The 27,860-nt window shown below is 33.5% G+C and overlaps 1 protein-coding gene and 1 non-coding gene across 5 annotated transcripts in view; both read right to left on the bottom strand.

Moving 5' to 3' along the window:
- Positions 1-262: 262 nt before the first annotated feature.
- COP1 (COP1 E3 ubiquitin ligase) overlaps positions 263-27,860 on the bottom strand; it is a 240,146-nt gene continuing 212,548 nt past the window's right edge. For all 4 annotated transcript variants that reach the window (XM_051998899.1, XM_051998901.1, XM_051998900.1 and 1 more), the window contains 2 exons: positions 5,640-5,684; positions 263-2,551 (listed from right to left, as the gene is read on the bottom strand). In XM_051998899.1, the coding sequence (XP_051854859.1) occupies positions 2,534-2,551; positions 5,640-5,684 (63 nt within the window). In that variant the 3' untranslated portion in view covers positions 263-2,533. The remainder of the gene's footprint in view (positions 2,552-5,639; positions 5,685-27,860) is intronic.
- On the bottom strand, positions 16,497-16,633 carry LOC127563657 (small Cajal body-specific RNA 3). Its single transcript, XR_007954095.1, has one exon. It is a non-coding gene; the product is annotated as a small Cajal body-specific RNA 3 (non-coding RNA).

Here is a 27,860-nt window from a genome sequence, read left to right as displayed (position 1 = left end):
CATGAACTAAATCAGTTGCCCAAGACTTAAAACAGACATTTCTGAGTGAGTTTCTTCAGTTATATAAAAAATAGACATCTACCTTATAAGGGTGCATATGAGGAAGTACTTCATAAATCTTAAATGGAAATTAGAAAGAACTTTGTAAGCTATTAAATCTGAAACCAACTTAAATAAGAATCTTTTTCTAAGGTATCCCTCACATAGGTTTCTCCAGCTTCATATGAATTTGACTTATTAAAAATAAAGTACCACATACCAATAACCAACCAATGATATATTTTTGGAAATGATCTCGAAAACTTTCAAGCAACAGAGAACATTCTCTAAACTTTCAAGTATCTGTGAGATGTTTTCTTACAAGGCTCCTTTTTCTTGTTTTATCTATAGAGACTCCTTATACAAAACACCCTTTGTTCCCATTAAAGTTATCCTTAAAATATTGATTAAATTGAAATCTGAACTGTGTGTAGTGCTTCCTAAATACACAATCTTGTGTCACATAGATACTATACATTATAACATCAAGAGCTTCCCCTTCATATCTTACCATTGCTTAACACCAACTCATATTTAATGGATTGATTATATGTATAAATATATACTATTTTCCAGGTATAGATTTATACAAGTATTGTTTACACATATGTAAATATATGCATACATACATATATGTATATATGTGTATTTTCCCCCACATAAGTATAAATTTCGCCAAAGAAAAATAAAGCAGTGAAGTTTAAGCCACATCTCTCCCCTTAAAATGATTTTTACTTGTTCAAAAAGCCCAAGAATCTCTCATCATAAAGACAAAAGCTTCTTACAACTATGGGCTATGACCCCATGTGAGATTATGTAACTGAATGTGGGGACTGTGAAATTATGGTTATCAGTTAATACTTGATTTTGTATACTTATGTAAACAGGGTCACATATATTTCTCAGGAGAAAAGGGGTCATGAGTAGTAAAAGTTTAAGAAGCCCAGCTCTAGAAAATTTAATTTCCCACAATTTAAGTCAGTAGGACAAACACTATTCTTGCTATTACTAAGTTTAACCAAAAGCTATTAACTTCCACTTTCTATTTTCATAATGACCTGCACCATGTCTGCCTGTTACTGACTTAGGCAGAGATCCTAAAATCTTTAAACCTCTACTTTGAGGCGCAATACCCTGGTCATTAATGGCTGGGAGCAGAGGGAATAATTCTTCAGGGCCTGCTTTGGTAGCTGACTAGACTGTTTTCAATCAGAGTGGAATCAGAAGTAATTGTAATGTTCTTGTAACTCTCAGGAACCTTTGTGATAGAATTATCTTGATTGATAGGGAGAAATACTGTGATAGATACTCTGTCCTATCAATTTTATGTCATGGTCTACACATCAAATTTCGGGCCTTTTCTATGTATATAAAATGTTTAAGGTGAAATTTTGTGGAAACAAAAGTCTTTTGGTGAAAATAGACATCATAGTTTTAATCTTTGTCCTTTCTTTTTCATTTCCTGGTTGTGAGGATTCCATTTTTTTAAATGACTTGAAAACTATTTAAAAAATACTCAAAATACACTACCTAAGAGACTTAATGGCTCAGAGGTTTGGGTAATAGAATTTCCAATCTTTCTCCTTCAATCATGGCACAAATCTAGCCTGCTCTGGAACTGAAAACCATGACAATTTGAGAGCTGTATTTCACATAAATTGAGTTGGATAGATGTCTATGTGACATTAAGTAGACTTGAGAGGAGTCTAGGCATTGAGCTGTCTGGAAGCGCACACTTTCCACCAGCCTATGAAGTGTTCCTGGTAGGTCAGGATCTGAAAAACCTGCCAGGTGTAGGGAGAAGGCTGGGCTCACATACAACTGCTGACAGTACATCTGTTCAAAGATTTACATGCCAGTTCAGGTCATGATGCTATTAACTTATCTCTCGTGAGCATTCAAATCATGAAAATAAAAAAAAAAAAAAAAAAAAAAACTGCCACCTTTTCTTATCACATTTCTCTCTTAAATGATTTCAAATCCCATCTATAATTGCTCATTTTCTATAACTGTCTTGTCCATGACTGAAACTAAAGACTCATTAGATATCAGGTCTACAGTTCTTATAGTCTTTTCTGCATTAACTACAATGACAGAAACTTTCCTAATTTAGTTGTGGCTCAATAAAATATTATTCTTTTTCGTTATTTGTTTTTATTTAAAAGAATTTGTTTCCCTATCATAAAAATTAGATAACCACACCACCACCAGCAGCAGCAAAGTCCGTGGAGTTATGTTGATGGTGGAGAGTTTGCTGGGTGTTCCCAGTGTGTCAGAGGTTCTAAAGAGTCCGTAGATGGGGAAAAGGGATAAAAAAAAAAAAAGGTGGGGGAGAAAAAATTGAAAACAAAACAAAACAAAAAACCCATGATGGTTTTAGGGAGGGACATCATTTGAAGGTTTCCTTTCTTTTCTCTTGGTTAACTGCTATGGTTATGCAGTTCAGCATATGGTTCAGCAGGACCCAGTCAATCTTTTCTTGAGGGATGATCCTTCATACCAACTCGAGCACCTAATTTAAGAAAGAAAATATACAAAAAGCAATTTGAAGGTGTAGCCTGTAAAAAACTGTAAACAAGAATACCCAAATAAAACCCAGGATCCCTTTTATACATTTCCTTAAGGATAAGACATGAATTTGGATCCTGCCACCGACACTGAAATGATGGGTGACCAAGGGCAAGTCACTTAATTAATGATCTGACCCAGAGGATTGTTGTGAGTACTGAAAGAAATACTAAATATAAAATGCTTTGCAAACTTTAAGGTATTATGTAAAATATCCATCGTTATTATTGTTGTTATTGTTATTAGCTAATTTGAAAATGCTACACTCTTTAAAGAGATTTATCACTTTTCTTTTTAGAACAGAATGCATTATTTTGGGGGCTATAAATTCCAAAATAATGCAAATCATTTTCAAAAACTAAGCTCATTTGATGATCTAGAAAAACTGATAAGAATGCATGTTTGTGAATGGTAGGTGATTTTTTTTAATGCATTAATTCTTTCAAATTAATTTATTGTGATAGTTAAGGAGTCTAGAAAGTAAAGTATAACACATCAGTCAATGAATAAGTTTTTATTAAGCACTTAATGTGTTCTGGGCACTGGGAATATAAAAAGAAGCAAAAGACAGCTCCTACAACATATATCAGATAGTCAATGAATAAGTTTTTATTAAGCACTTAACATGTGCTGGGCACTGGGAATATAAAAAGAAGCAAATTCAGCCCCTGTCTTTGAATAGATCAGAGTCTAATGAGTGAGACAGCATGTACATATAGAGTAAACCTGTTGATACTTAGCAATTATGGTCAGGTGTTCAGTAAGTAGGTTTTACATATTTATGTGTAAAAGAGATTTACATATTGTATGACAATAGCAGTAGTAAAAATAATAGCAACTAATATGTATAGCATTTTAATTTATGTGGTTTTGTCATTTGGTGCAACCATATCAAAGGTGAAGTCTTTAGGATCTGTCCATCCATCACCCAATCTTTCTGCTAGGAAACAGATCCAGAAGGAGGCATTGGCTCATTAGGAAGTGGAAGCACTAGGACATGGAGGTCATTTCTGACTCCAAGACCAGAGCCCCTTCCACTGTACCATGCCGGTTCTCATTAAATGTGCACTAGTTCCTTAAATGCACAAAATGGGACATTCATCACAGAATATCACAGATATCTCAGGGCATTCCAGTATGCGTTATTAGTATTTATTTGTTATTTGTGTTTGTTCAATAAAAAACAAGGACCATAGGCATTAACATTTGGGATTTTGTAGATTTCTTTCATTGTTTACTTGGTGAAATGATGAAACATCAAGATTATTTGAGTTTAAATCTGCCTCATTATACTTAGCCCTCTCTTGATGCAAGATTAACTTTCTCTCCACTGTTACCACAATCTTGTTTCAGTTACTTCTGTGTAGCATCAAAAAGGTGATTTATCATGAAGAAGCTGGGACATTGTTATGATGTGAAATCAATCAAGATCAATAGGTAGGAATGATCAGACAAAAGCAACAGACCTGGTTTGGAATGGAAAATAGAGAACACAAGGGATTGGCAAAATTGAGATTTTAAAAAGTTAATCAGATATTCCAATTTTAGGTGCCAAATATTTAAATCTTCAATCTTTTTTCTTCAGTTGTTCTGGAGTCTGACTTGCCGAAGAGCCTTCATAATACTTTTTATATTACTTTATATTTGGCTAAGCAAACTTTATATTTGGCTAAGCAAACTACTCAGCTGAGGCTGCTGAGCAGTAGATTCTAGGTACCTTGTTCATACATTACATAGTTCTGAAAGGCAGCAGGTGTAGCAGGTTTCAAGGTCAATAATTCCAACAGCCTCAAAGATATAATTTGCAGGAGAAGAATAAAATGCAGCTTCTTCAGTAGTGTGTGTGGTCTTATATTCAGATTAAAAGAGGGAACAAAAATATGAGATGCCAAAAACCTTCTCTACCTGTTGGAGTGTAACAAATGTTGACCATTTAGAAAACCTGGCTTTTGTTTAAGCTACTTGCTGTTCTCTAATTAGATTTTCAAGCCAATGGAGCAGTAGTTAGCTGAGTACAGGAGGATACCATTTGAGATAAATTAATTCAGGTAGCTAGCGCTCTGGCTCCCCTGCTTCTTAAGAATTTGCTCACTGTTTTTCTATTGCATCGATAAGTTTGGTTTGGAGTTAGTCTTGGTGTTACTAGTCAACATTCTCTTCTCATTAACAAGCTAAAATAAATTTGTTGGTCTTTGGAAAGGAAATCCATAGAAAACACGAATGCATAATGCCAAGTCACAGAAGAATCACTAGGTATATTAGCAAAAACAGCCATCTCAGTTTGCTTTCACATAAGCAGAGATTGCATGAAGGGAAAGCTAATATGCCAGGTAAATTCATTTGTTATTTAAAAAATTTTTTTAGAAATAATATTCTGAGAAATCTCATTGTTTATTTCTGGATTTCTAATTCCTATCAATTATAGTCAGCTGCATTAGAGGAAGTGCTACAGTTAACCAATGTCACAGTTACAAAATTAAGTGTGTGAAAAACTCTTGTGTCAGAAACTAAAATAATTATATGTGTGTGGGGAAAGAGGTACTAAAGGATGCTGAGGGACATTTAAATTTTTGAATTCCAGTAACAGCCATTATTTGATGAGGAAATGGGTTTTGTGGCAACAGAAGTATACAAATGAAAAAGAGAGAAAATTTACAAAGAATAAAATTCCACCACAATATGATATCTGTGAAATGTCTATTTCCTAATACACTTTGGTCCCAGTTCAATGTTGCAAAGGGGTTCTAGAGCAATTTTGATATTTAAAACTGCTGGATAGTGCCAGTATCTTCTCCAAGGGTGAAAATGAGCTAATTTCCTCTTGTTCTCCACACTGTCACCTTCTAAGCTGGGGTTAAGTCTGTGGCCATCATCTAAATTATAAGCATACAAGTGTCTAGACTGAGCTCCCCTAATGGCTTATTCAAAATGTATACAGATTTCCATGCCTGTTTTTTTTTACATTCTAAAAAAGAATCCGCATTTAAAATGGGAATGCAAGAAAAAAACAAACAAACAAATAAACAATTTACCTTAATTGTCCCCTGACTGTTAGCAGCAATCAGCACATTGGACTCCTAGAAAAGAAGAGGAATTTTTAGTGTCTGACCAGAACATTTTATAAGGAGGCACTAAAACTTTCAGGATATCTGCATTAAATTGAAATGGGAAAAGATCTGCTCTAGTTAACTACCATGAATGACCTACTGCCTTTGGCAACTCTATACATTAGGTACAACTAATTAGAAGATTGTCTGAAATTCTAAATACCTTAGAGGCAGGTAAGCACTTTACAAAAACAAAGTAATTGTTGGATGCCATATATTCTTGATACTTTGGGGTTAACATATAGCCAACAGGATATTCTTCATCTGTGCATCTCCAACTTTGTCTGCTTTCAACTCTAAGGAACAAGATGCCTCTTATCTTTGTTCCCTCCTCATTTCGCTTTCTTGACTCCTTTAGTGTGCTGTCTCCTTTCATTAGTTTGTAAGGTACTTCAGACTGCCTTTCTTTTTTCTATCTCTACCACTTAGCACAGAGTCTGGCACACAGTAGGTACTTAATGTTTATTAAATTGAAAACTTGACAAAAATGACATAAAAACAAAATTTTATTCTGAGATTCTTCTCTCAACCACTTAAGTGAAAAGGGCTAAGCTTCTTCTTGGAAATATCTCTATCTAAGCTATAAGGAGATATGTCTGAATATTTCTCCAAATATGTAATGTAGAAATAAAATTAGATTAAAAAAACAAAACAAACTTCCATTACAGAGGACTAGAGATGATGAGTGCAAGATTATCATTGTTGGGTTTAAATGATTCTGTTAGCATTGTGCAAGACTGATAAATTTAGATGCTGTTATAGTCTGGCAGGGTATCATTTTCAATAAGCTCTGTCTCAGTAGGTTACTTTAACTGCTAAGCAATAAAGAATGCCAGCAGGTAATTTTGGCTTGTCACTTTCCTTACTAGCAAACCTGCCTTTTTCCAGATATGCTCTTAGACATGCTAAACTAAAAGGGGTTTTATCTTCAATATGAAGAAAAAAATAGGAAAAGACAATTTGAAAATTATCATATAAGTTCTTCCTAAACAAGAGAGAGAACATAGATAGGATGTATACATCTTTACAAATAGGGTAATTTGTTTGAAAAACCAACAACATTATATCTGCTTGTACTGTAGCAAAACTTGTGTGACTCCTGGAAGAAGATGAAAAGTATATTTTGGATAATCCAGCAAACATTTATTAATTTTCATACATTAAAATCCAAAGAAGACTATGAAATAAAAAATATTCTCACAATATGTACTATTTATTTCTACATACACACACACACACACGTTCCTAAAAATCAATCTAATTTTAATGATGATGGTAAGGTCTATAGAAAAACAGCAACAACAATAAAAGAACTTTGTAAGTTATTCAAGTTCCAGGATGGATTTCACTGCTTATCAAGAGAACTATTTAAATATTCTATGATGTTAACATGTTTGTTAACATATATAGCTTTTTAAAAAGTTACACATCCACTAAATGGAAAGAATAAATGTTTGTCATTCCTGTCAAATGAAAGTTTTATGAACAAAATGGTTACTTTTTATTTTTGAGAGAAATGGAAAAACTACTGTTCCGAGATGTTAAATGTTCCTTCTTTACAATTTTTATTTTTCTAAATGTCAACCTTTCAATAGTTAGTACTCATTTAAAAAAACATATCTAATCTTGATAATGAGATTAGGGAAAACCGTTTCCTTTTTACAAGGGCACCCAGCCTTCTAGGCCACCACCAATAATATTTAGCATATTAGAAAAAAGTAATATAATGAATAGCCTCTGTCATTAAGCAGAGAAAATACCTTTAAAAAGTGCGCCACTACCATCAGACTTAACTGTTTCTTCACATTGGGCAACCAAATATACACTGTTACTATGGCATCTAGGCATCTTTCAAAGTCATTTGTGATTGTATTCAAATATACCAGGATCAAACAGAAACATTTACAAACTTCAGGAATATTAGGAGTGCAAAAGATGATGGCGGGTGGGGGTGGGGGTGGGGGTGAAATACTCCTTTGCCACTAAAGATAGAAGAATAAATGGATCTAACAACATTCAGGAATTATAGTAAATGGTTAGAATGAGTTTCTAAAATTGACAGGTTTCATTTCAAAAGGGTGGATTTAAAGGAAGTTCCTTTAAATCATTGAGTATGTGTTAAGTATTTATGATATTTGAGGACTGAGAGAACCTTAAAGAACTCAGTTAACAAGCCATTTATTAAATGCTTACATTATGCCAAGCACTGAAGTGCTAGGGATATAAAGAAAGACTTTTTTCTGTCATAATCTTTTTTTAATTAGGGAGATGAGAGATACAGTATAAAGAGGAAGTGATTTCAGGAAAGACACTAACACTGAGGCAAGACGAGGAAAAATTTCCTGCAGGATTTGAACTGAAGGAAGCCAGGTGCTAGAAGTGAAGAGGGAGGTAAGGGACAGGGGATGGAGTGGCTAATGAAAGGTTCCACATCAGGAGATCAAGTGTCATTTCATATAGCTCACTTTACTTAGTGAGTAAAGTGAAGGAAGAATGGAAGAGGACAGATTGTGAAGGGCTGTTCTCATTTACCACATGGCTATAGAATGAGTTTTTTCAAATAATTGTTTGCTTTTATGTTAAATATTTTCAAAAAAAAATCTTGTTAAAAGTAATACAAATTTCCTTGATTTCTTTGACAGTAATCATTTACCTGATTTAATCTGTTCCTGACAGTTCTGGGTCACAACTATGAGGATTAAATATTGTAGTATGCTCTGATACTCTCAGCAGTCAGAGAGGATTTGCTCTCTAGTATAGGATTCTACAATATTCTGTTTCTTTTCTTACAGTCTGAAACTCTGCCCTTATATTTGAGGACAGCTACATACATATTAATGTACCCTCATATACCTAAATTTGTATTATTTTTAGTGTTTAGCACACTACTTTACACAATAAGGACTTAAATGCTCTATTTATTATCATTATTATTATTATTGTTATCACTATGTATATAAATTATTACTATCTATGTAATAACTAAGCATCAACATATTTACTCTACCACCTAGGTACCAAAATTTTCAGCAACTCCTTATTACCTCTAGCATTATATATATAGAACTTGGCATTTATTCAACACTTATTCAAATTTTTTTCATATTACATTCTCTTTACTACTTTCTACTCCAATCAAGTCGGGTAGCATTTCATTATACATGACCCCCTTTCCTGCTTTTGCTTCTTTGTCTAGGCTGCCCTCATCTTTTGGAATATACTCCTCACTTTTGCCCCCCAAGAGAACCTCTACCTAGCTTTAATACACATCTTAAGCACTATCTCCAGATCAAGTATTTCTTGGATTTTCCCAGTAACTGCAGTCTTTCTTCTAGAGATTACTTTTTATTACTTCTTGTCCCAATCCAACAACACACAAAACTTACAATTTTTTAAAAACTGAAATAAGTTGGAATCAAAAAAACAATTGGCCAATGAGTCGAACTTTGATCTCTGAAAAAATTCTAGAACACATCATTCAAAGAATGGTTTATAAACAGCTAGAAAAGGAAACGATTACTAAGAATTAGCATGATCTTATTAAGACAGAATATGATCATTGTCAGTTGAGGGAATTCCTACTTGGTTGACATATGTCTAAGTGGAATTTGAAACTAGTTTTCCCTAATACTAAGGAAAAGACTTCTACCATTGTGCCATGTCATTACTTTATAAAAATAATACAACATTAGAAGTCCTTAAAAAAAAAAAAAGAAAACAGAATATGCTAGACTAAATTTCTTTTTTGGAGATGGGGAAAGCTATACACATAGGTTAACTAAGTTTCAGTAAAGTACAACATTTGTCTGTCATATCCCAGTAGATAAAACAATGAGATTTGCATTAAGTAAGAAGGCAATGAGAGGGACTAAAAATGACTGAACCTCAAGGACAGCCATTAACAATTTAATGTCAAGTTGAAGTCTCTAGTGGAGTGCCCCATGGATTGTTCTTTGCTCTGTGCTTTTTAATTAACCTTTTTATTACTGACTTGAATGAAGACATAGGTGGCATGCTTATCAAAGTGGAGATGGCACAAAATTAAGTGAAATAACATGACAGATGACTAAGGATACAGAAAGACTTTGACAGGCTGAAATGATGGGCTGAAACTGATGAAGTAATTTGATGAGGGATATATATTTTTTAAAAGATTAATAAATCAATGTCATAAATGTAAGACGGAGGAGGCATTACTAGAAAGCAGTTTAGATGAAAATGTTTCTGTGACTTAGAAATGTGACTTTCTACCTTCCCCAAACTAAAATGAGATCTCTTAGAAAGTGCTGTAGAGAGGATTATTGGTCACAAGTGGCACAGACTGAGTTGATCTAGATGGCTTCCAGGGAAAGAGAGCATTGTATAATAGCCAAAGTGGCCAAAGATTTAGGGTCGAGTGCAAACCTTGGCTCATGTAACTCATTGCTTTTGTAACAAGTCACACTTTTGGGGTCTGTGCTCATTTGTAAAATAGGAAGACTGGACTATAATTCTTCCAAACTTAAAGATTCTATGACTTGATAATTCTGTGAATAGCTAAAGGAAAAAAAAAAAAAATTCCAGGCATGTGGATCATTGTACAGAATGGAAATGGAAGAATAACACAAGTTAAAATTTTTCAAGTTGAATTTTATCACAGATTCCTAGTAGATGTGGCTACACTTTCTCCTGAAACAAAACTGTCACAACATTTTCCTTTTATGGTTTCTGCTGAATAAACAATGGGAAAGAGCCTTGAAAACTTTGCTGAGAAAAGCCCTGATATATCTTTCACTCTTTTTTTACCTTTCAAGCTAGGAAACACTAGAGGTGACATGGCAAATGCAAAATGCATTGTAGAACTGTTCACATTTGTCCTCTGGAAGTACTACCAGTAGCTGAGGTTTCCTGTGAAAATTAATCAGTGTTTCTGCCTTCAATACTGTTAATAGCATTGAATTTTCTCCTGACTGTATCCACTGCGTTTAAGTTGTACATCTATTTTAGGTCCTTGAACCAGTATCTGATACAATGAAAATGTTAAATTAGAATAGTTAAATGCCATATAGTTTCTATAAGTATTAAATCAGGTCCCTAGAGGGCACAGTTTACTTTGTATATACTGCTCAAGAATATATCTGGTATTACTATTCTTATAGAATTTCAGACTTTAAGAGACTCTGTGGATATCCAAATTTTTTAAATAGAAGAAAAGGAGGCTCAGGAAGGAAAATGTCTCAAATTTTTCTCTTAAATGGGAGACACAAGTAAATACCCAACATTCCTCAAATGGAACAAACTACGCTTCAATTTATTTCCATATAATTTTTCACTTTTTCAGACAAAAGAATTCTCTTATACTTATGAATCCTGATACTTCCTAGACTCACTGCCCAATAAGAGTTATGTGCTTTTACTGTATGTATGATTTCTAATGTTAAAACTTATTATCCAAACACTTTCCAGAATTAAAAAAAATCTTTATTTCTCCTTAGATTTCATGAATAAACTTTAGATAGTGAAGTCAAATTTGATTTTTGCTTCTGGATCCTTCAGGAGTAGTGGGCAGCTTTCCAATTCTTTGACCCTTTCAGTTTCTCAGTTACACACATGAACTGTGAAGTTGCCACTACTCCTCTGAGAGAGGCTGGGAAAATAGGACTTTTTTTTGAAGATCACTTCTTAATGAAATGAGCCACTTAAAACCACTTCTAAACTTCTTATTCCCTCTCTCATTACAATTATTCAAAATAACCTGCATCATTCTTTGGATTCAAGTAAAATGACATATAGGAATATGCAGCCACAGTAGTTCTCTAGCCATGCAGAATCACTTTATTTTTAAATCTACTGTATGGACTGCTTCCCCTTTATAATGCTTCTATTATTCTTGAATCTCACAGTTTAACAAGTTTCAGTTTTATTTAGGTCAGATTCAGAAGATCTCTACTCTTTGATGGGAAGTTTCTTCACGGTAGCACACAAACCACACTCTATTATTACACAGTTTGTGGTAGATACACAAATACATCTATACACTCCAAGAGGGAATGAAAATGTACTACAAGAAAGTTTACAGCCAAATTAGGTTTTTTCCCCTTCAAACATAAAACTTCATTTCCACATGTGGCCTTTCACAATAGTTTTGAAGGATACTCTGTAAATATTTAAGAAGGAGGATGACCAAATAGCAAAATGCAAACTTTTGATAACTGTCTCTGATGTTCTGGAAGCATTTTCATTTCCTATTAAGTCTCTCAAAAAGTAGCAGGTCACTTGTGGTAAGAAGCCAGGCAGTCAGAGCAATGAGGATATTAAGATATTGTGGAGTGTGGTGGCTGCAGCATCACATTTGGAGTCAGAAAGCCCTGAATTCAAATTTGACCTAAGATATTCACAAACTGTGTCACCTTGGGCAAGTCACTTGCTTCTTTGCCTCAGTTTCTTCATCTACAGAATGCAGATGATAATACCATTTACTTCTTGGAGTTGTTATCTGTGCATGTTACATCTAAATCCATAGCTGCCTATCACACTTTACCACCGATTTTTGGAAAAAGTCACTTAAGACGTTAACATTTAGAGGTGGAAGGAACTTAGCAATTATCTACTGTGATTCAGAGGAGAAAACTGAGGCCCGGGTGGGCAGGGGGAATGAATGGCCCAGACAAGGTCAACATCTGTTCCCTAATTTTACAGCTTTCCTGGGATGTTCAGAAAGTTTATGTAATCATCTTTATAAAGTACTCTTTATTTACAGGTGGCCTTTCTGTTCAAATGGAAGCATTACAACTTGCCACTAGTTCCAGGGTAAGAAATTACATCCTGACAAGAGATAGGATGGACTCATATTGCAGATTCAGACAGCACAGTGAGAAATGACCGATGTGGGAATTAGTTTTGCTTGGTGTGTGTGTGTAGTAATGGGGAACTTAACCTACAGACACAATTTAGTATTAGTAATGCTCTTAAAGAAACACATATTATCTACAATCTTTGATCAAATCCTTCCAAATCTCTTCATCCTGAAGCAACCTCCAGTCCTTCCTCCCTGTTGCCCCTATTTTGATCCCACATGCTTCTCTTCACAGTCTTACCTTATGGTTCACTAGTTCAAGAGTATGCCATTCTCTACCCTTGAATCACTTACTGCCCCCTTTTCTTATAACTGTTCACATCTTGCCAAATCCAAACCATTGGGTTACTTCCACTAACACACCCCTTGCTCCTACTAAACACTGATAGGCTATAGCAATGTTAACTAGATTAAATCTAAATTTGTCATGATTCCTCAAATGAGTCCTCACTGCTGGGTGCTAATCCATTTATTCCTTTTTGATGGACTCTTATCATGTTCTCCATAGTAGGTAATCTAAACCTCATTTCTCCACAACTTTCCTCCACTATCTTTCCCCCGCTTTCCTTGCATTCCCTTTCTCTCTCATCTTCAATTTTGCCTTATCCAAGTCTCTCTCATCATTCAAAAAGAAAGAAAAAGAAAATCTTTCACTTGGTTTTGCTATCTCTTAAATCATTCCATTTCCCCCCTTCCTTTCACAAATAAAACTCATAATAAAGATTATTTCCATTCATTGCTTCCACTTCTTCATCTACCACTAAATTACCAAACACTTAAAACATGACTTCAGACTCAACTAAAATTATTCTCTCAGTACTAAATCCAATGATCCTTTCTCAGTTCTCATTGTACTTGACCCTACAATTGCTTTTGATATCATTGCTCACTATCTTTTCTCCTGGATACTCTCCTCTAACAATTCTAGGGATTTCCTATTAGTTCTAGGATAAAATAAATTCCTCTAACTTATACAGCCTGGCCCAACCTCATTTCCAGCTGCAATACCCATTACTTCTATCACACTCTGAAACCCACTTGGTTAGCTCGGTCTCTCTATTCCTAACACAGGACTCTCCCTATCTTCATGCCTTTCAACTGGTCCTTTCTGATGCCTGGCTTGCATTTTTTTACTTCTGCCTTTCAGAGTTTCTGTCTTCCTTTACTACACATACAGCTCAAACACTGACTTCTGCATGAAGCCTTTTCCGATCATCTTAAATACTAATGTCTTGTCTCTTAAAACTACCATTTTTTAACTACTTGGTACACATTTTTATTTATCATCTTTATACTTTCTATATTTTAATATGTCCTTATTATCTTCCTGACAAGAATATGAAAGCTCCTTGTGAGATGAGATTGTTTCATTTTTTTTTTCCACTTACATCCAAGTGCTTAGCAAAAACTACACATATGTGGCAGGCATATATTAATTTTGTTGACACAATTCACATCTTGCTGTGTCTTTTTTTTCTAATTTTTTCCCTTTTAGTTTGATGTTTCTTGCACAATATGACAAATGGAAATATGTTTAAAAAGATTGCACATATCTAACCTATATCAGATTACTTGCTAACTTGAAGAGGGGGGAAACAATTTGGAACACAAAATGCATGTTGAAAACTATCTTTACATGCAATCAGAAAAAAACAAAATACTGTTAAATGAAAAGAAATACAGTATTAATCTTTAAAAAAAAAAAAAAAGGAAAATTGACATACAAAGAAAAGTAAAATTCCTACTTACATCTTTAGAAAAATGAAGTTAATTTTTTATTAACTACTAAAATGTCCATGAGTAAAATAGTTTATGGTCTGGGAGATAAAACTCTTTTCAAAGAAACAATCTTGAGACATATATGAGCAAGAATTCTCCTCTTGCTCCCTAAAAATACACAGCAACACATAAAATTGGGTTTTGTTTTTGCACATTGTGTTCTGTGAATATTACCATTATCCTTTAGGTCTAAACTTAGGACTAAAGCAAAAAAGGACATATGAAGACAGTAAATATATGAGTTTTCTCTGACCAGATCCTAATATGTCACAGACTAGTTTTATTTAAATTAGGTGCTAAAAAAAACTTTGATCACACAACTAGTAAATAACAAAGTCTATATTCAAACCCAGTTCTCATTTCAAAGCCCAGTGCTTTTTCACACCTAAACTATACTGTCTTTCTCAGATCAAAATATCTTCTCTGAATGAGATAATAGGAAGCATCCTAATTCAGTAACAATTCTGAGTACCGTTCTTTCTTGGAATCAATCAATAAGCATTCATTACACTCTATGTGACTAGACATTGTGCTAAGTGCCGGGGAAATGCTAGAAAATGAACACTAGAAAGATCTTTTGTGGTACCATTATCAGGCTAGAGAGACCACAATGCAATCTTATAAAAATGGCAATTCTTGCTGGACATGAAAAATAAACTGTAAAATATATTTACTTCTTCACTAAGATTTAAAACAAGGTTCAACCTTGCAAACATATACAAAATACTTATTAATACATCAAAATGTTCCACTGTACACTCTTTTCAATTAAATAATTAAAAATAGATTGGAAAAATATTGTATATACATTATTTTCTATGTTAAGTTGCTTCTTCTCTTAGACAAGTGGATTAGTTAATTCAGCTAGTAAGTAAAACCCTCATGTATAGTTTATATAAATCATTTAAGCAGTTGAAAAGAAAACTCAAACCATCAAAACCATTAAGATTCACTCAAAATGGTTAGAAATCATGTACAATATAATTTGATAGATGTATTAATTTTTTGAATGAAACTCCCTAAAGAGAATATTCTATCCACAAATAATTTTTAAAATTAAATGACTGATTTTTTTTTCCTCTATGACGATGTCTTTTTCTTCATATTTTGGGGGTTACAACCTCCTCCCTAACTAGATCTACTCTGGAAAACAGGTGCACCAGTATGAGGTCATTACTACAAAGAGTGAACAATGTAGTAACAGCAACAAGAGAATTCAGAATAATAAATGAACCTAATCTACTTCCTATATATAATAATGCTCCCTGATGCCAAGAAAGTCTCATTACAGCTTTACTTCCATTCTTTGAACAATGCCCTAAAAAAAAAAATAAGTTTTCAAATTTACAAAAAATAAAACAAAACCACTCATCCTGCCACAAAATTTAATATTTACTGGCGACTAGGAAACAAACTACTGTAGAAAAAGCATTCTTAATCAAAAAAAGCATAAAGAATTAAGATTACATTAAAAATATCTGTAAGCCAGAATTTATTCTTTTTTTTTTTTGGCAAATAAGTATTTACCATAGTGAGTTGTTAAATCAATAAAAGCCCAAAGGAAGAGAACTTCACAATTTCTACATGCAGTCTTTCTGGATATAAATTTTATTTTACTTTAAACTATTTTTATTGATACATTTCACCTAACCTTCAAGCGACCTTCCCCAAACAAATGTATTACCTAAAAAATTAAGCAAAACCATATTATAGTGGTTATGAATGGTTTTTAATATATCACTTAATACATATGTAGTTTAGTGATTAAAAGAAAGGATGCTATTTGAGATCAACATCATTATATGTTCATTTTATAGCACAAAATCAGATGGCCACCAAAGTAGTTGAAATGGGCACAAACATAATCTCTCCAAGTAGCTTTTCTTTCTTTGTAGTCTAGTATATTATTTCTTGAACTTGTTCCACTCATAACCCTTTCACTTGAGATTCTTACATGATTCTGGTTATATAGGTCTATAAAGTACATATACAAATCTAACATTTACTGATAATAAAGTATAATTTTGTGATCCCCACATTCAGTTACACAATTACATATAGGGTTGTGACTCACAGTTTAAGAAGCTTTGTTTTAGTACACCTGGTTGGATAAAGTGCAGAGTAACCCAAGAAGGGAAAAAAAAAAATTCTTGCAGGAGGTTGGAAGGATTGTATGGAGGGGAACGATCAAGCTTAGTCAGTTGCCCTAAGCCAGACAGAGACCTCCACTTTTTTATAGGAAGGCTGCATACTATAGACAAAAAGTATTTCATTGTCTACATGGATGCTCCCTGCAGCTTCCATTTCTGGTGTGCTTCATTATTAAAAGGCTTTTTGTCATATTGCCTTTTCTATTTTAGTATTCTGAGCACCTCAAGTTCTTATTTAAACAGATTTTTAATGCATTCAAATAAGGTGAGGAAACAAAGGAATTCAGATAATAAAAAAAAATCATTAAAATAGCATGCAGATACAAAAGCAAAACCATTTTTAGTCAGAGGAAAGGTTATAAAAAATGTGTATGAGAGAAAAAGTTAGATATGTACAAACATGAAACAAAAACCTCAAGTTGTTTTATTCCCATTTTGTTCCATCCAGTAGGGAAATATTTTTGAAATTCAAAAAGAAAAAAAAAAAAAGGCAGAAACACTTTGTTTTATGTGATTGAAGGGGCATCCAACACCTATCCCCTAATACATTCAACCATGATGTCTCTGAATTTGCAAAAGTATAATAAGGTGGGGACAATGATTATATGCTAGTATTTTAAAGCAAAGAGCTTCTGAATCTTCATGCAATATTGTCTTTTACCATGCTTTTATATCCCTTGAGAACTATATCATAGACCAGTAGTTTGTCCTGTTTTGGTCAATGAACCAAAAAACATGAATTACTCTAAGAACATTCTCAATTTAAAAAGGTCTTTGGGATAACTGAAAGGCAACATCACAGAAATTGGTTTTAGACCAAATCTTTATGCTATATAGCATGATAAGCTAAAAAAATGGATTCATAGCCTTAATATTAAGTCATGCTATATAAATTAATTAGCAAAGAATGAGGCATGGTATTTTCATAGCTCTAACTATAGGATGATTCTTAATCAAATAAAGGAGAGAAAATATCACAAAAGGTAAAACAGATAACTTCAATTATACAAAAATGAAATACTTTTGCATTAACAAAAGGAACACACAGGTAATCCTTTAGTTAAAGAATCTTTACATGAAATATCTCACATAAGAGAACTCTCAATTATGATTCATCCTTATTTGGTCTGTTCCATTGATCTGCTTTTTTACTTTTAAACTGTACCAAAGAGTTTTTTGCTGTTATTGTTTTAAAGAATAATTTCAGATCTAAAGAACTTTCTTTCCCCTATTTTTTATTTCATATGAATTATATGTGTTTTTTTACATATAGTTAACTCCCCTAATAAAGATGTAAGCTTCCTGCTGTGAAATGGTCCTACCAGTTTTAAAAGCAATTTAGAATTATGCTTAAAAAAAAAAAGAATTATGCTTTAAAAAGTAAAGTTCATGTTCCTTAACTCAGAGAATCTAGGCATATACTCTAAAGAAGGCAAAGACAGAAAGATTTCATATCCAATAATGTTTGCTATACTATGACATATATGTTTCCAAAAATACTATGCTAAGCAAAATCACTCAATGAAAACCACAGAGTTATGAGGTAAATGAAGTCAGAGATGCAGTGCTTAAAAACTTTGTCAATAGCACATAAAAAATAAAGATACCTAATAAAAATGGTAGCACAGTTTTTAATACATGTTGTATACATGTATATTTGTATATTTTCAATGATTAAGTAATACATAAATACTAAAAGAAGTAGCAGCTGGGTCTCCAGTCTGGGGCTGCTGCTTGGCCTGAGGCTTGTACTTCATGAACAAACTGGACAGATCACAACTCCCATGGCAGAAGGAGGCAGGAGTGAAGATGGTATGGATCAAATAGATCAAGCTTTTTCACTTACTGTGCCAAAAGATTTAAAATAAATGTAGCACTTTACACTGAAAAAGGGCTAAGGTTTGTTTGTGGTAGTGGGCACCAAAAAGGGTTGCAACTTCAGTAAGGTGCTGCAATTTTCTGCATTTTTTTTTTTAGTGGAAGAAATAAAAAACAAGAAAACCTTAAATTTGCATTATGATCAAAATGTTCCGTAACATATATTAATTACATTGGAACAAATTTATACTTTTGAAAAACATTATAGTAGAACAGACTATACATGAAAATATTCATAAAGGCCTTTTTTTTGGTAGTAGCAAAGAACTGGTAACAAAGTTTGTGTTTTTTAACTGGGAAATGGCTAAAAACAAAAACATAGTACCCAAATGTAAATGTATAGTATTTCTACAATAAGAAACCAGAACTACAAAGAATCTTGAGAAACATGGACAGACTTTTATGAATGGATGCAAAGTGGAGAAGTCCAAGAAAACACCCAACACGATGAGTATACAATAGTACAAATGGAAGAACAAAATCAAGCCATAGCATTTTAATGACCAAGGCTGGACCAGAGAAGAAATGAGAAAATGAACTCTTTTCCTCTTTTCTGTAAATGTGGACAATTACAGGTCAAAAACAGTGCAGAGATTTAAGACTGGGTGATGTGTCACTTAGGTTTGCCACACTTTTTCTTTTCTTTCTTTTTTCTTTTGTTACAAGAGATGGTCACTGGGTTAGCATGTGGAAGGGCTGGAACACTAGGCTGAACTCAGGAGAACCCTAGTTCAGATCTGCACTCAGATACTTAGTATATGTCTAACCCTGAGCAAGTCATTTAACATCTGTGTATCTCAGTTTCCTAAGTTTTCTGTAAAATGAAGACATAGTTCCTACTTCTCAGGGGTATTATAATGATCAGATCAACTGAGATTAAACACTTAGCCCAGTGTTTGGCACAGAGAAAATACTATGTAAGGTTAGCTATAATTTTAGATATTTGGAAATGAGGGAAACATAAGAGATGTGTGCTTAAAGATACCCACTTTATTGAAAGAATGCAACCTTGAAGGCAGGAATTAAGTGAGGAAAAAAACAAAAAAACAGGTTGATAACAAAAGCTACATGAAACACAAGTCTATAGAGAAAAAAAAAAAATAAGCAAAAATAAACTCCATAAAATTTATTTTTGATGTAGTGGGTATTATTTCCATGACTTTTAGAATCCAATTTGTTGGAATTCTCTAATGAATTAGATTTTGAAGTGGGAGATTTTCCACACGTATTTAATAGTCTTTGTGGTTACAGTGAGAAATCAAGACCTAGTGGTGAAAATAGCCAAATAAGGCTCAAACTTTGAAAATTGCTATCTGAAACTGGATTTAGCAGGAAGGCACAGAGATGTATAGCCAGATTTAAGGAGGATTGAAAATTTTCACAATATGTTTAGTGGCATTTTACAAAATCTAAAGTCACTTTATTAGTTTAAGGATGTAAAAATACTGTATATAATAAGTTTGTTCATAAAATTACATTTAAATTGAATATACTCAATTTAAGAATAGACCAAAGACTCCTGACATTGGAAATTTAATAGGCTCTATAACTGGCATACATAATCAAGATATCTAGGAAGGAGTTCTGGAGATCCAAGTGAAACAAATCATGTGAAAAGAAAGCTCTGGCCTGCTGGGACATAGCTCTCTTCCTTATCATTTATCTGTCTTTTTCTTTCTTGTCTCACTTCAAAATAGTCAACCAAGAAATAAAATATACAGATACAGCATCATTTTGCAGCATGCAGTCACATACCAGAAAAACTTAGGGCTCCTGCTTTTTGCAAGTGAGTCTATATCTTATTGGATTCAACAAAAACCAAGGCAGAAAAAGTGTGTTGAGACAGAAAATGTTCAGAACTGAAGGAACCAAAAAAAAAAAAAAAAAAGTCTACCCAAGTAGACTTTATCCAAGTAATAATGGAAAATTTGAACTCATAGATTTGTTTTTAACTTTGTTACTAAAAATTTCTGAATAAGCTTCTATATTTTAACCATCTCTGGATTTTTGACATGATGAGAAAGCACAACATTTTGAGAAAGATGTTTTTAAGAAAGAATTTTCTAATAATCAAAGCTATTGAAATAGAATGTTCCAAATCCTGAGAAATGGTGAGCTTCTTGTCATTGATAGTAGTATTCAAGAAAATATTGTTAGAGACACCTTTATTAAAAAAGCAGTTTGAGTTAGACAATTTATAACATCTAACTCTTAGTGTATATTTTTATTCTACGTAATCTTTAAGACATTAAACCATTTTATAAATAAAATGTACTAGAAAATCAATTGTGCACAAGACCAAACTACATAAACCACACTTAGTAAAATAAATATATTAATTTAAACTTTTTTTCACAGAATATCCTTAGTAATTACCTACAGGAAGAGTTGTTGACTTTTATAGTAAATTGTCCAAGTGAGAAGAATATGACCTAAGATAATGCCACATCATTTTTTTTAGAATGGGAATAAAGTTCAAAAGTGCTCAGAAAATTTTAAGATTCATCTATTTGAGGAAGTGACATGAGTTTTTAATGGTTTAATATGGCAACACATGCCTTGTGGATAATATGATTCTTGTTTCTTTTTCCTAAACTCTACATAGTTTAAACACTGGCTGCTGGTTAAATTTCTTAATGGAAGCTTTATTAAGAATCAAATCTCAAGTAGATTAATTCATTACTAAACCTTTTCAAAAACTAAATTACTGCTTGTAACAGAGATTACTTTTGCCACTAGATCCAACAATTACATTTATTATATAGAAGAAGGCAAAGTATAGAGAGAGGAGATATGAGAAAGGGCTAAGGTACTAGGAGTAGACTTAGCAGAAATAAAACCACTAGAAATAGCTGAAAATGTTTTTAGTTTTTCTATAATCCACAGTACAATCTGAATATATTAATCACTATTTCTAAAGTGAAGAAGTTAAAAGTATGAAATGAATATTTGGTGCTAAAATATTTTGAATATAGGAAGCAACAGTTTCTCTGTTGGGGAATAATAAATAGGAAAAGGCACATCTAAGATGATTAAAATGATTACTAACAAAATGTTCTCATGCTCATGCAGGAATATTAATATAACTGCACAGAAGTATCAAAACTTATAGTCCTAGTGTCTTTATAAAATTTGACACTTTAGATATGAAGAGACAGTTTTCAGATGATGAAATTGAAACTATTACCACTCACATGAAAGAGTGTTCCAAATCACTATTGATCAGATAAATGCAAATTAAGACAACTCTGAGATATCACTACACACCTGTCAGATTGGCTAAGATGACAGGAAAAAATAATGATGAATGTTGGAGGGGATGCGGGAAAACGGGGACACTGATGCATCGTTGGTGGAGTTGTGAACGAATCCAACCATTCTGGAGAGCAATCTGGAATTATGCCCAAAAAGTTATCAAACTGTGCATACCCTTTGATCCAGCAGTGTTTCTATTGGGCTTATACCCCAAAGAGATACTAAAAAAAGGAAAGGGACCTGTATGTGCCAAAATGTTGGTAGCAGCCCTGTTTCCTGGCTAGAAACTGGAAAATGAATGGATGCCCATCAATTGGAGAATGGCTGGGTAAATTGTGGTATATGAATGTTATGGAATATTATTGTTCTGTAAGAAATGACCAACAGGATGAATACAGAGAGGCTTGGAGAGACCTACATGGACTGATGCTAAGTGAGATGAGCAGAACCAGGAGATCATTATACACTTCGACAACGATATTATATGAGGATGTATTCTGATGGAAGTGGATTTCTATGACAAAGAGACCTGAGTTCCAATGGATAAATGTTGGACAGAAACAGCTACACCCAAAGAAGGAACACTGGGAAACGAATGTGAACTATTTGCATTTTTGATTTTCTTCCCGAGTTATTTTTACCTTCTGAATCCAATTCTCCCTGTGCAACAGGAGAACTGTTTGGTTCTGCAAATATGTATTATATCTAGGATATACTGCAACATATTTAACATATATAGAACTGCTTGCCATCTTGGGGGGGGGGGTGGAGGGAGGGAGGGGAAAAAACGAAACATAAGCGAGTGCAAGGGATAGTGTTGTAAAAAATTACCCTGGCATGGATTTTGTCAATACAAAGTTATTATTAAATAAAATAAAATTTAAAAAAAAATTGACACTTTAGATATTCACTTCTTTAAGATATGTTTGGTATAAAGTGGAGTGGTAGCAGTTAGACACAAGTGAAAGAAATATTGGGAATAAAAGAAGAAAAAACACTTCACGCGCGCTCTCACACACTCTCTCTCGCTCTCTCTCTCTACACACACACACACACACACACACACACACACATATAGTTTCTTCAAATTCTTTCTAATTTTTTGAAATATCACCCTTTAAAAATCATTTCTGCACAGATTTGCCTATGACTTCAGCCTGGTAACTAAGACTAGAGTAAGTAGCATTATTTTTTGTAACACTAGTTTAAGCCCTCATTACCTCTCGCCTGAACTACTCCAATAGGTTAAATGGTCCCCTCAACAAGTCTATTTGCAATCCAAACCTAACAAAGCATATAGTTCAATAAACTTTGGAAAATGAAGGTCACTTAGATATCATGACGTGGCACCAAACACAGGCTTTATTTAGGACTCAATGTCAATGTATAAAACTTACAAATTTAATACACAAATACTTAAATTTTATGCATGTATATAAATTATAAACTTATGTATGAATTTCTAAATGTTTAACAATCTTGTTTTATACTTCTTCAACTTCTCCCCTGTATTCCTTCCTCCAAAAGACTGAAGCCAAGAACACAAAAATAACTACTTGACTAAAAACATTTTTTCCCTTGTTTTGTAAGAGAGGATAAACAAATCTAAAGTCATTTCAAAATGTAGGAGTCTGGTTTAATTAAAAAATTTCAAAGTGCACTGTTATTTATAGTAAATGTCTTGCATATTAAAATTATGTTTTTACACCAAATTTTCTAAGATAGGCCCTTCTGTCTTTCTCATCAGAATACCAATCATATAATATAAAGTAGCTTATAAAATAATTTTGTGCAATGTTGAACAATTTCCCCACAATCAACAAGCATTTATGAAAATAGAAACGATATTGTTACAAAGTTTCCACCTTTTTATACTTATTATGAAGATTTTGTTTCATGTTCTTCTTGGATTATTCCCTGTTTTCATTAACTCTTGTGCATATAAATCTAATAATAGATATGCTCAAATCAAAACAGATGGAAACAAAATATGAAATAAAAAAATCACTACTACTATTTCCAATCAAAGACAACATTCGGGCAACAGATTTTTTCAGCTCTTTCCACATAGCTTATGAAAATGTTAGATATATTATGAGAGAAAAAAAGGAGGCCATATGTGCCTGTCAGTTTGGTCAAACCATATAGTGGTCATGACCTGGATAAAAGACAAGCATAATTAATTGAGAAGGAGGTTTAAGAACCAAAAGAAGGTAATGTCGCAAAAACCTGAGAATCTCTTTTTGTATCCCTCAGTGCGTGGTAAGCACTTAATTTTTTTTTTCAATTGCTTAATATCATTCATTATCATTTCGTTTGGGAATGAACTTCACAAATTCAAGGCACAGTGGTTTGTCACAGCTAGCAGCAGGCAAGCTGGCATCAGACTACTTCTGTATCATGAATAGGAAACTAAGTTAAACTAAACTGAATTCAAATTCAAAGTTTGCATAACTGTGCAAAATCATTGCTTATAGAATAACGTGAAGGTTCTGACTTTCCATGGAAGATTATCTATTGATACCAGTAAATAGAAGATGGCAGCAATTCTTGTGGCCAGAAAATGTTCCTACCATTTTCATACTGAGTGCCCCAAGCTTGTCATCTGGATATGGATCTCAGAAATGGATAAAGCATTAACTGACTTTGTTTCCCTAGCTAACTTCCTAGACAGACAGAGAATCACTGTCATTTCTTTACCAAGATTCCTGGCAAAATGGACACATAGCAAAAATTCCCGTTTCATTGTGTTACTGTGGAGGATGTAGAGGAATGAGCTCTGGATGTTGGATTAGTAGACATAGATTTAAACATGAGTCTTATTTATTATGTATGGGACCTTAAGCCCATCACCATCTAAGTGGGCTTCACTTACCTCAATTGTAAAATGAAAGTATGAGACTCAAGGATCTCTAACATCTCTTTCAACTTTATAATTTCCATAAAGGCAGTGAATCACACATCTAACAATGTTTTGAAAATAGATGATGAAATATATGTCTAAAACATCCCCATCCAAACCCAAAAATATTAGTTTGGCTTTTTTTTGCATCAATAAGCATTTAAATGTTTTCTATGTGTCAGACAACTTCTCCTATCCTTAAAGAACCCTCACTTGATCCTAGCATTCCAGAGAGCCATAGTTACGTCTTGAAAAAGCTGTCTATAGTCACTGTTTCCAATGCCTCTCTTCTCCCTGGATTATAAATTCTCTGCAGATTGGCAGCTGACCTTTTCATTCAACTGTTCTCACCAGTTATCAATGATCTCTTGATGGAAAAGTCCAATGGTCTTTTCTCAACCTGTTTCATTTTCTTGAACTTTAACGCCTATCCATGTACTCCATGATCCAGTAATACTGGCTTTCTTGTAGTTTTTAGCACATGAAAAAATAGCTTGTGACCCTGATAATTGACACACTCATTGCCAGAGCTAGCTCACTATTTGGGAGTCTCTGAAGAAAAGTGTGGGAGAGAAAAAATATTAGAATGACTATCAAACTGAAGGTCTACAGAGCCATTGTGACAATATCACTATTGTGTATCTGTGAAACCTAGACAGAAAACTGAACTGCTTCCATTTAAATTGTCTTAGGAATATTCTGAAGATACCCTGGCAAGATAAAATACCAAACATTGTGGTCCTTTTTCAAATTAAATTGCCAAACATTCAAATTTAGTGCAGAGAGCACAATTCCGTTGGGTTGGCCACATTGTTCAGATGCCAAATTTACACCTGTCAAAAAGACTTTTTCATAAAGAACTCACAGAGGGCAAGCCCTCACAAGATGGTCAGAAAAAGTGATAACAAAGGTCTCTCTTAAGAACTTTAGAATCAATTTTATGACAGCATGGCATGCCCTCATCAGAGAAGGTGCTGTGCTCTATGAGTAAAGCAGAATTGCAGTACCTCAAAAAAAGAAAAAAAAATTCAAGATGGTCAAAGTTAGAGAATCCACTCCAAATGTGGATATGGAATATTTGTGCAGAACATGTGGTAGAACATTTTGAGATCTTAATGGTCTGATCAGCCACACTCAAACACATTGTAATATTTGATCCTACTACAGGTAAAAGAGAGCTACTCGAATCCATTGAGTGTGTGTGTGCTTCTGGAAAGAATAGTAGGTGGTGATACAGTCAGACCTGAGTTCTTTAAAAAAAAATCATTTTGGCAGCCGAGTAGAGAATGGATTGGAATGGGGAAATATTTCAGGAAGGGAAAGCAACCAGAAATCTAACACAAAAATTTATGCAAAAAGTGATGATAACAAAAACAAATATGGTGGCTGCATTAGAAACAGAAGAAAGGATTTTAAGTAAGACATGCTACGCTGACAGGTTTGGCAAGTGCTGTGCTATTTAAAGGAAATGTGAAAGGAACTAAGAATGACACTGAAGCCACAAGTATGGTGGTATCCTTGACAATAACAAGTTCAGAAAGGAGATAAGTTTGGGGGAAAAGATAATTTCCATTTTGGACATGTTATTTTTGAGATACTTCCCAGATATCCAGTTTACAATGTCTAATAGACAGCTAATAACCTAAGAGGGGAGTTTAGGAGAAAGACTAGAATCAGACATATAAGAATCTGGAAATCATACTTGAGTCCATGGGAAGGGATGAAATTACTGAGAGATGAGAAAAAGAGAAAAAGGCCAAGGACAAAGAATATGTCCATAGTTAATGGAGGAAACCTAGTAAGATTATCTAAGGATCTAAAACAAAGGCCACAAGATTTGGCAAGTACGAGATCAGAGTTAATTTTGGAGAGAGCAGTTTCAGTTGAATAATCATGTAGTCCCTGCAATATAAGTTTGGAATCCAGTGAAAGAAAGTTTGGAATCAAGTTCACTTGTGAAGGAGAGATTTAGTGAGACAGCTCATGGGAATGGTAGGATCTATACTTGGTGTGTGAATGTGTATATGTATGTGGGTGTGGGTGCTTATTTTGTTTTGTTTTTAGGGATGGGAGACACACAACAATATTTGTAGACATCTAGGATGATACTGGGAGGAATCTAGGATTAGAGAGAAAGAGAAGAGGAGTAATAAAGAAAATATGTCAAAGAAACAGGAGGGAATGTGATCCTGGGCACATGTGGAAGACATAAGAATTAAGACCATCACCTTTTTTTTTTTTTTTTTTTTTTTTTTTTTTTTTTGGCGGAGGCAATTGGGATTAAGTGACTTGCCCAGGCTCACCCAGCTAGGAAGTGTTAAGTATCTGAGACCAGATTTGAACTCAGGTCCTCCTGACTTCAGGACTGGTGCTCTAATCACTGCACCAAATAGCTACCCCCATTTCTTTAGAGACTGAAGAAAAGGAGTTGTTTATGGGCAATGATACCAGGAAAATGTAATATATGGAGAACATCAGTCTTAAGAAGAATAAATTCAATTTTATTTCTGGTGAAACACGAGGAAAAGGGGTTGTATGTAAAGTTTAAGGAAAAAGAGAAAGTTTTTAAAAGTCCTTGTAAGGAAGAAAGGGAATTAGGAACATAATGATTCACTTTCTAAAGTACTCTGTTGAGATTAGCTAATACATCTGTAATAGACTCAGATACCTCTAAATTCTATTCAGTACAGTAGTCTATGAGTAGGAATAAAGGAGATGGATGGTGTGAGTATGACAAGACTGAAGTTTGGCAAGCACAACAGCACAAAGCAGCAAAGGATTTGATATTTATGAAAGCTGAAAAAGTATAGTATCGATTATAAACAGAAGATTTCAAACCTATAAAATGTGTTGTACTTCACATATTTAGTCATTTCTTTCCTTTATAACAATTACAAAGTACTAGACCTTATTTTTGTTATTCATTTACTAAAAACTTACTAAAATTTTTGATTCAATATTTTAGTTTAATTCAATTTAATACAATGTAACTATACAGAAATTCAAACACTATATGCAATGAAGAACTATTTTAGATATATATATATGCCACTTCCCTTTCCCACTATTGATATAGTTCTTAAAAAGCTTTAATAAAATCAGAAGTAAATTATAAGCATACAAATAAGCAAAAAAACAAAAGAATCCTTATTTGTTGATGACATAATATGGTTTCAAAGAGACTTGAGACAAAACAGAGTATTTCTTCTTTTAAAATGTATGAAGACCGAGAATATTTGGTCATCTAATTTATCTAAGTATATAACTGGATGAAAACTTAACAAGAATGATTTACTACTGGAAAACTGTCCAGAGACTTCTACTGGTCAGGGTTACTACCCATTTTA

Source organism: Antechinus flavipes, chromosome 4 (assembly GCF_016432865.1).
Source record: "Antechinus flavipes isolate AdamAnt ecotype Samford, QLD, Australia chromosome 4, AdamAnt_v2, whole genome shotgun sequence".
NCBI classification, from domain to species: Eukaryota; Metazoa; Chordata; class Mammalia; order Dasyuromorphia; family Dasyuridae; genus Antechinus; species Antechinus flavipes.
Note: the sequence above shows the minus strand (reverse complement) of the source record. Positions and strands in the feature narration are given on the sequence as shown.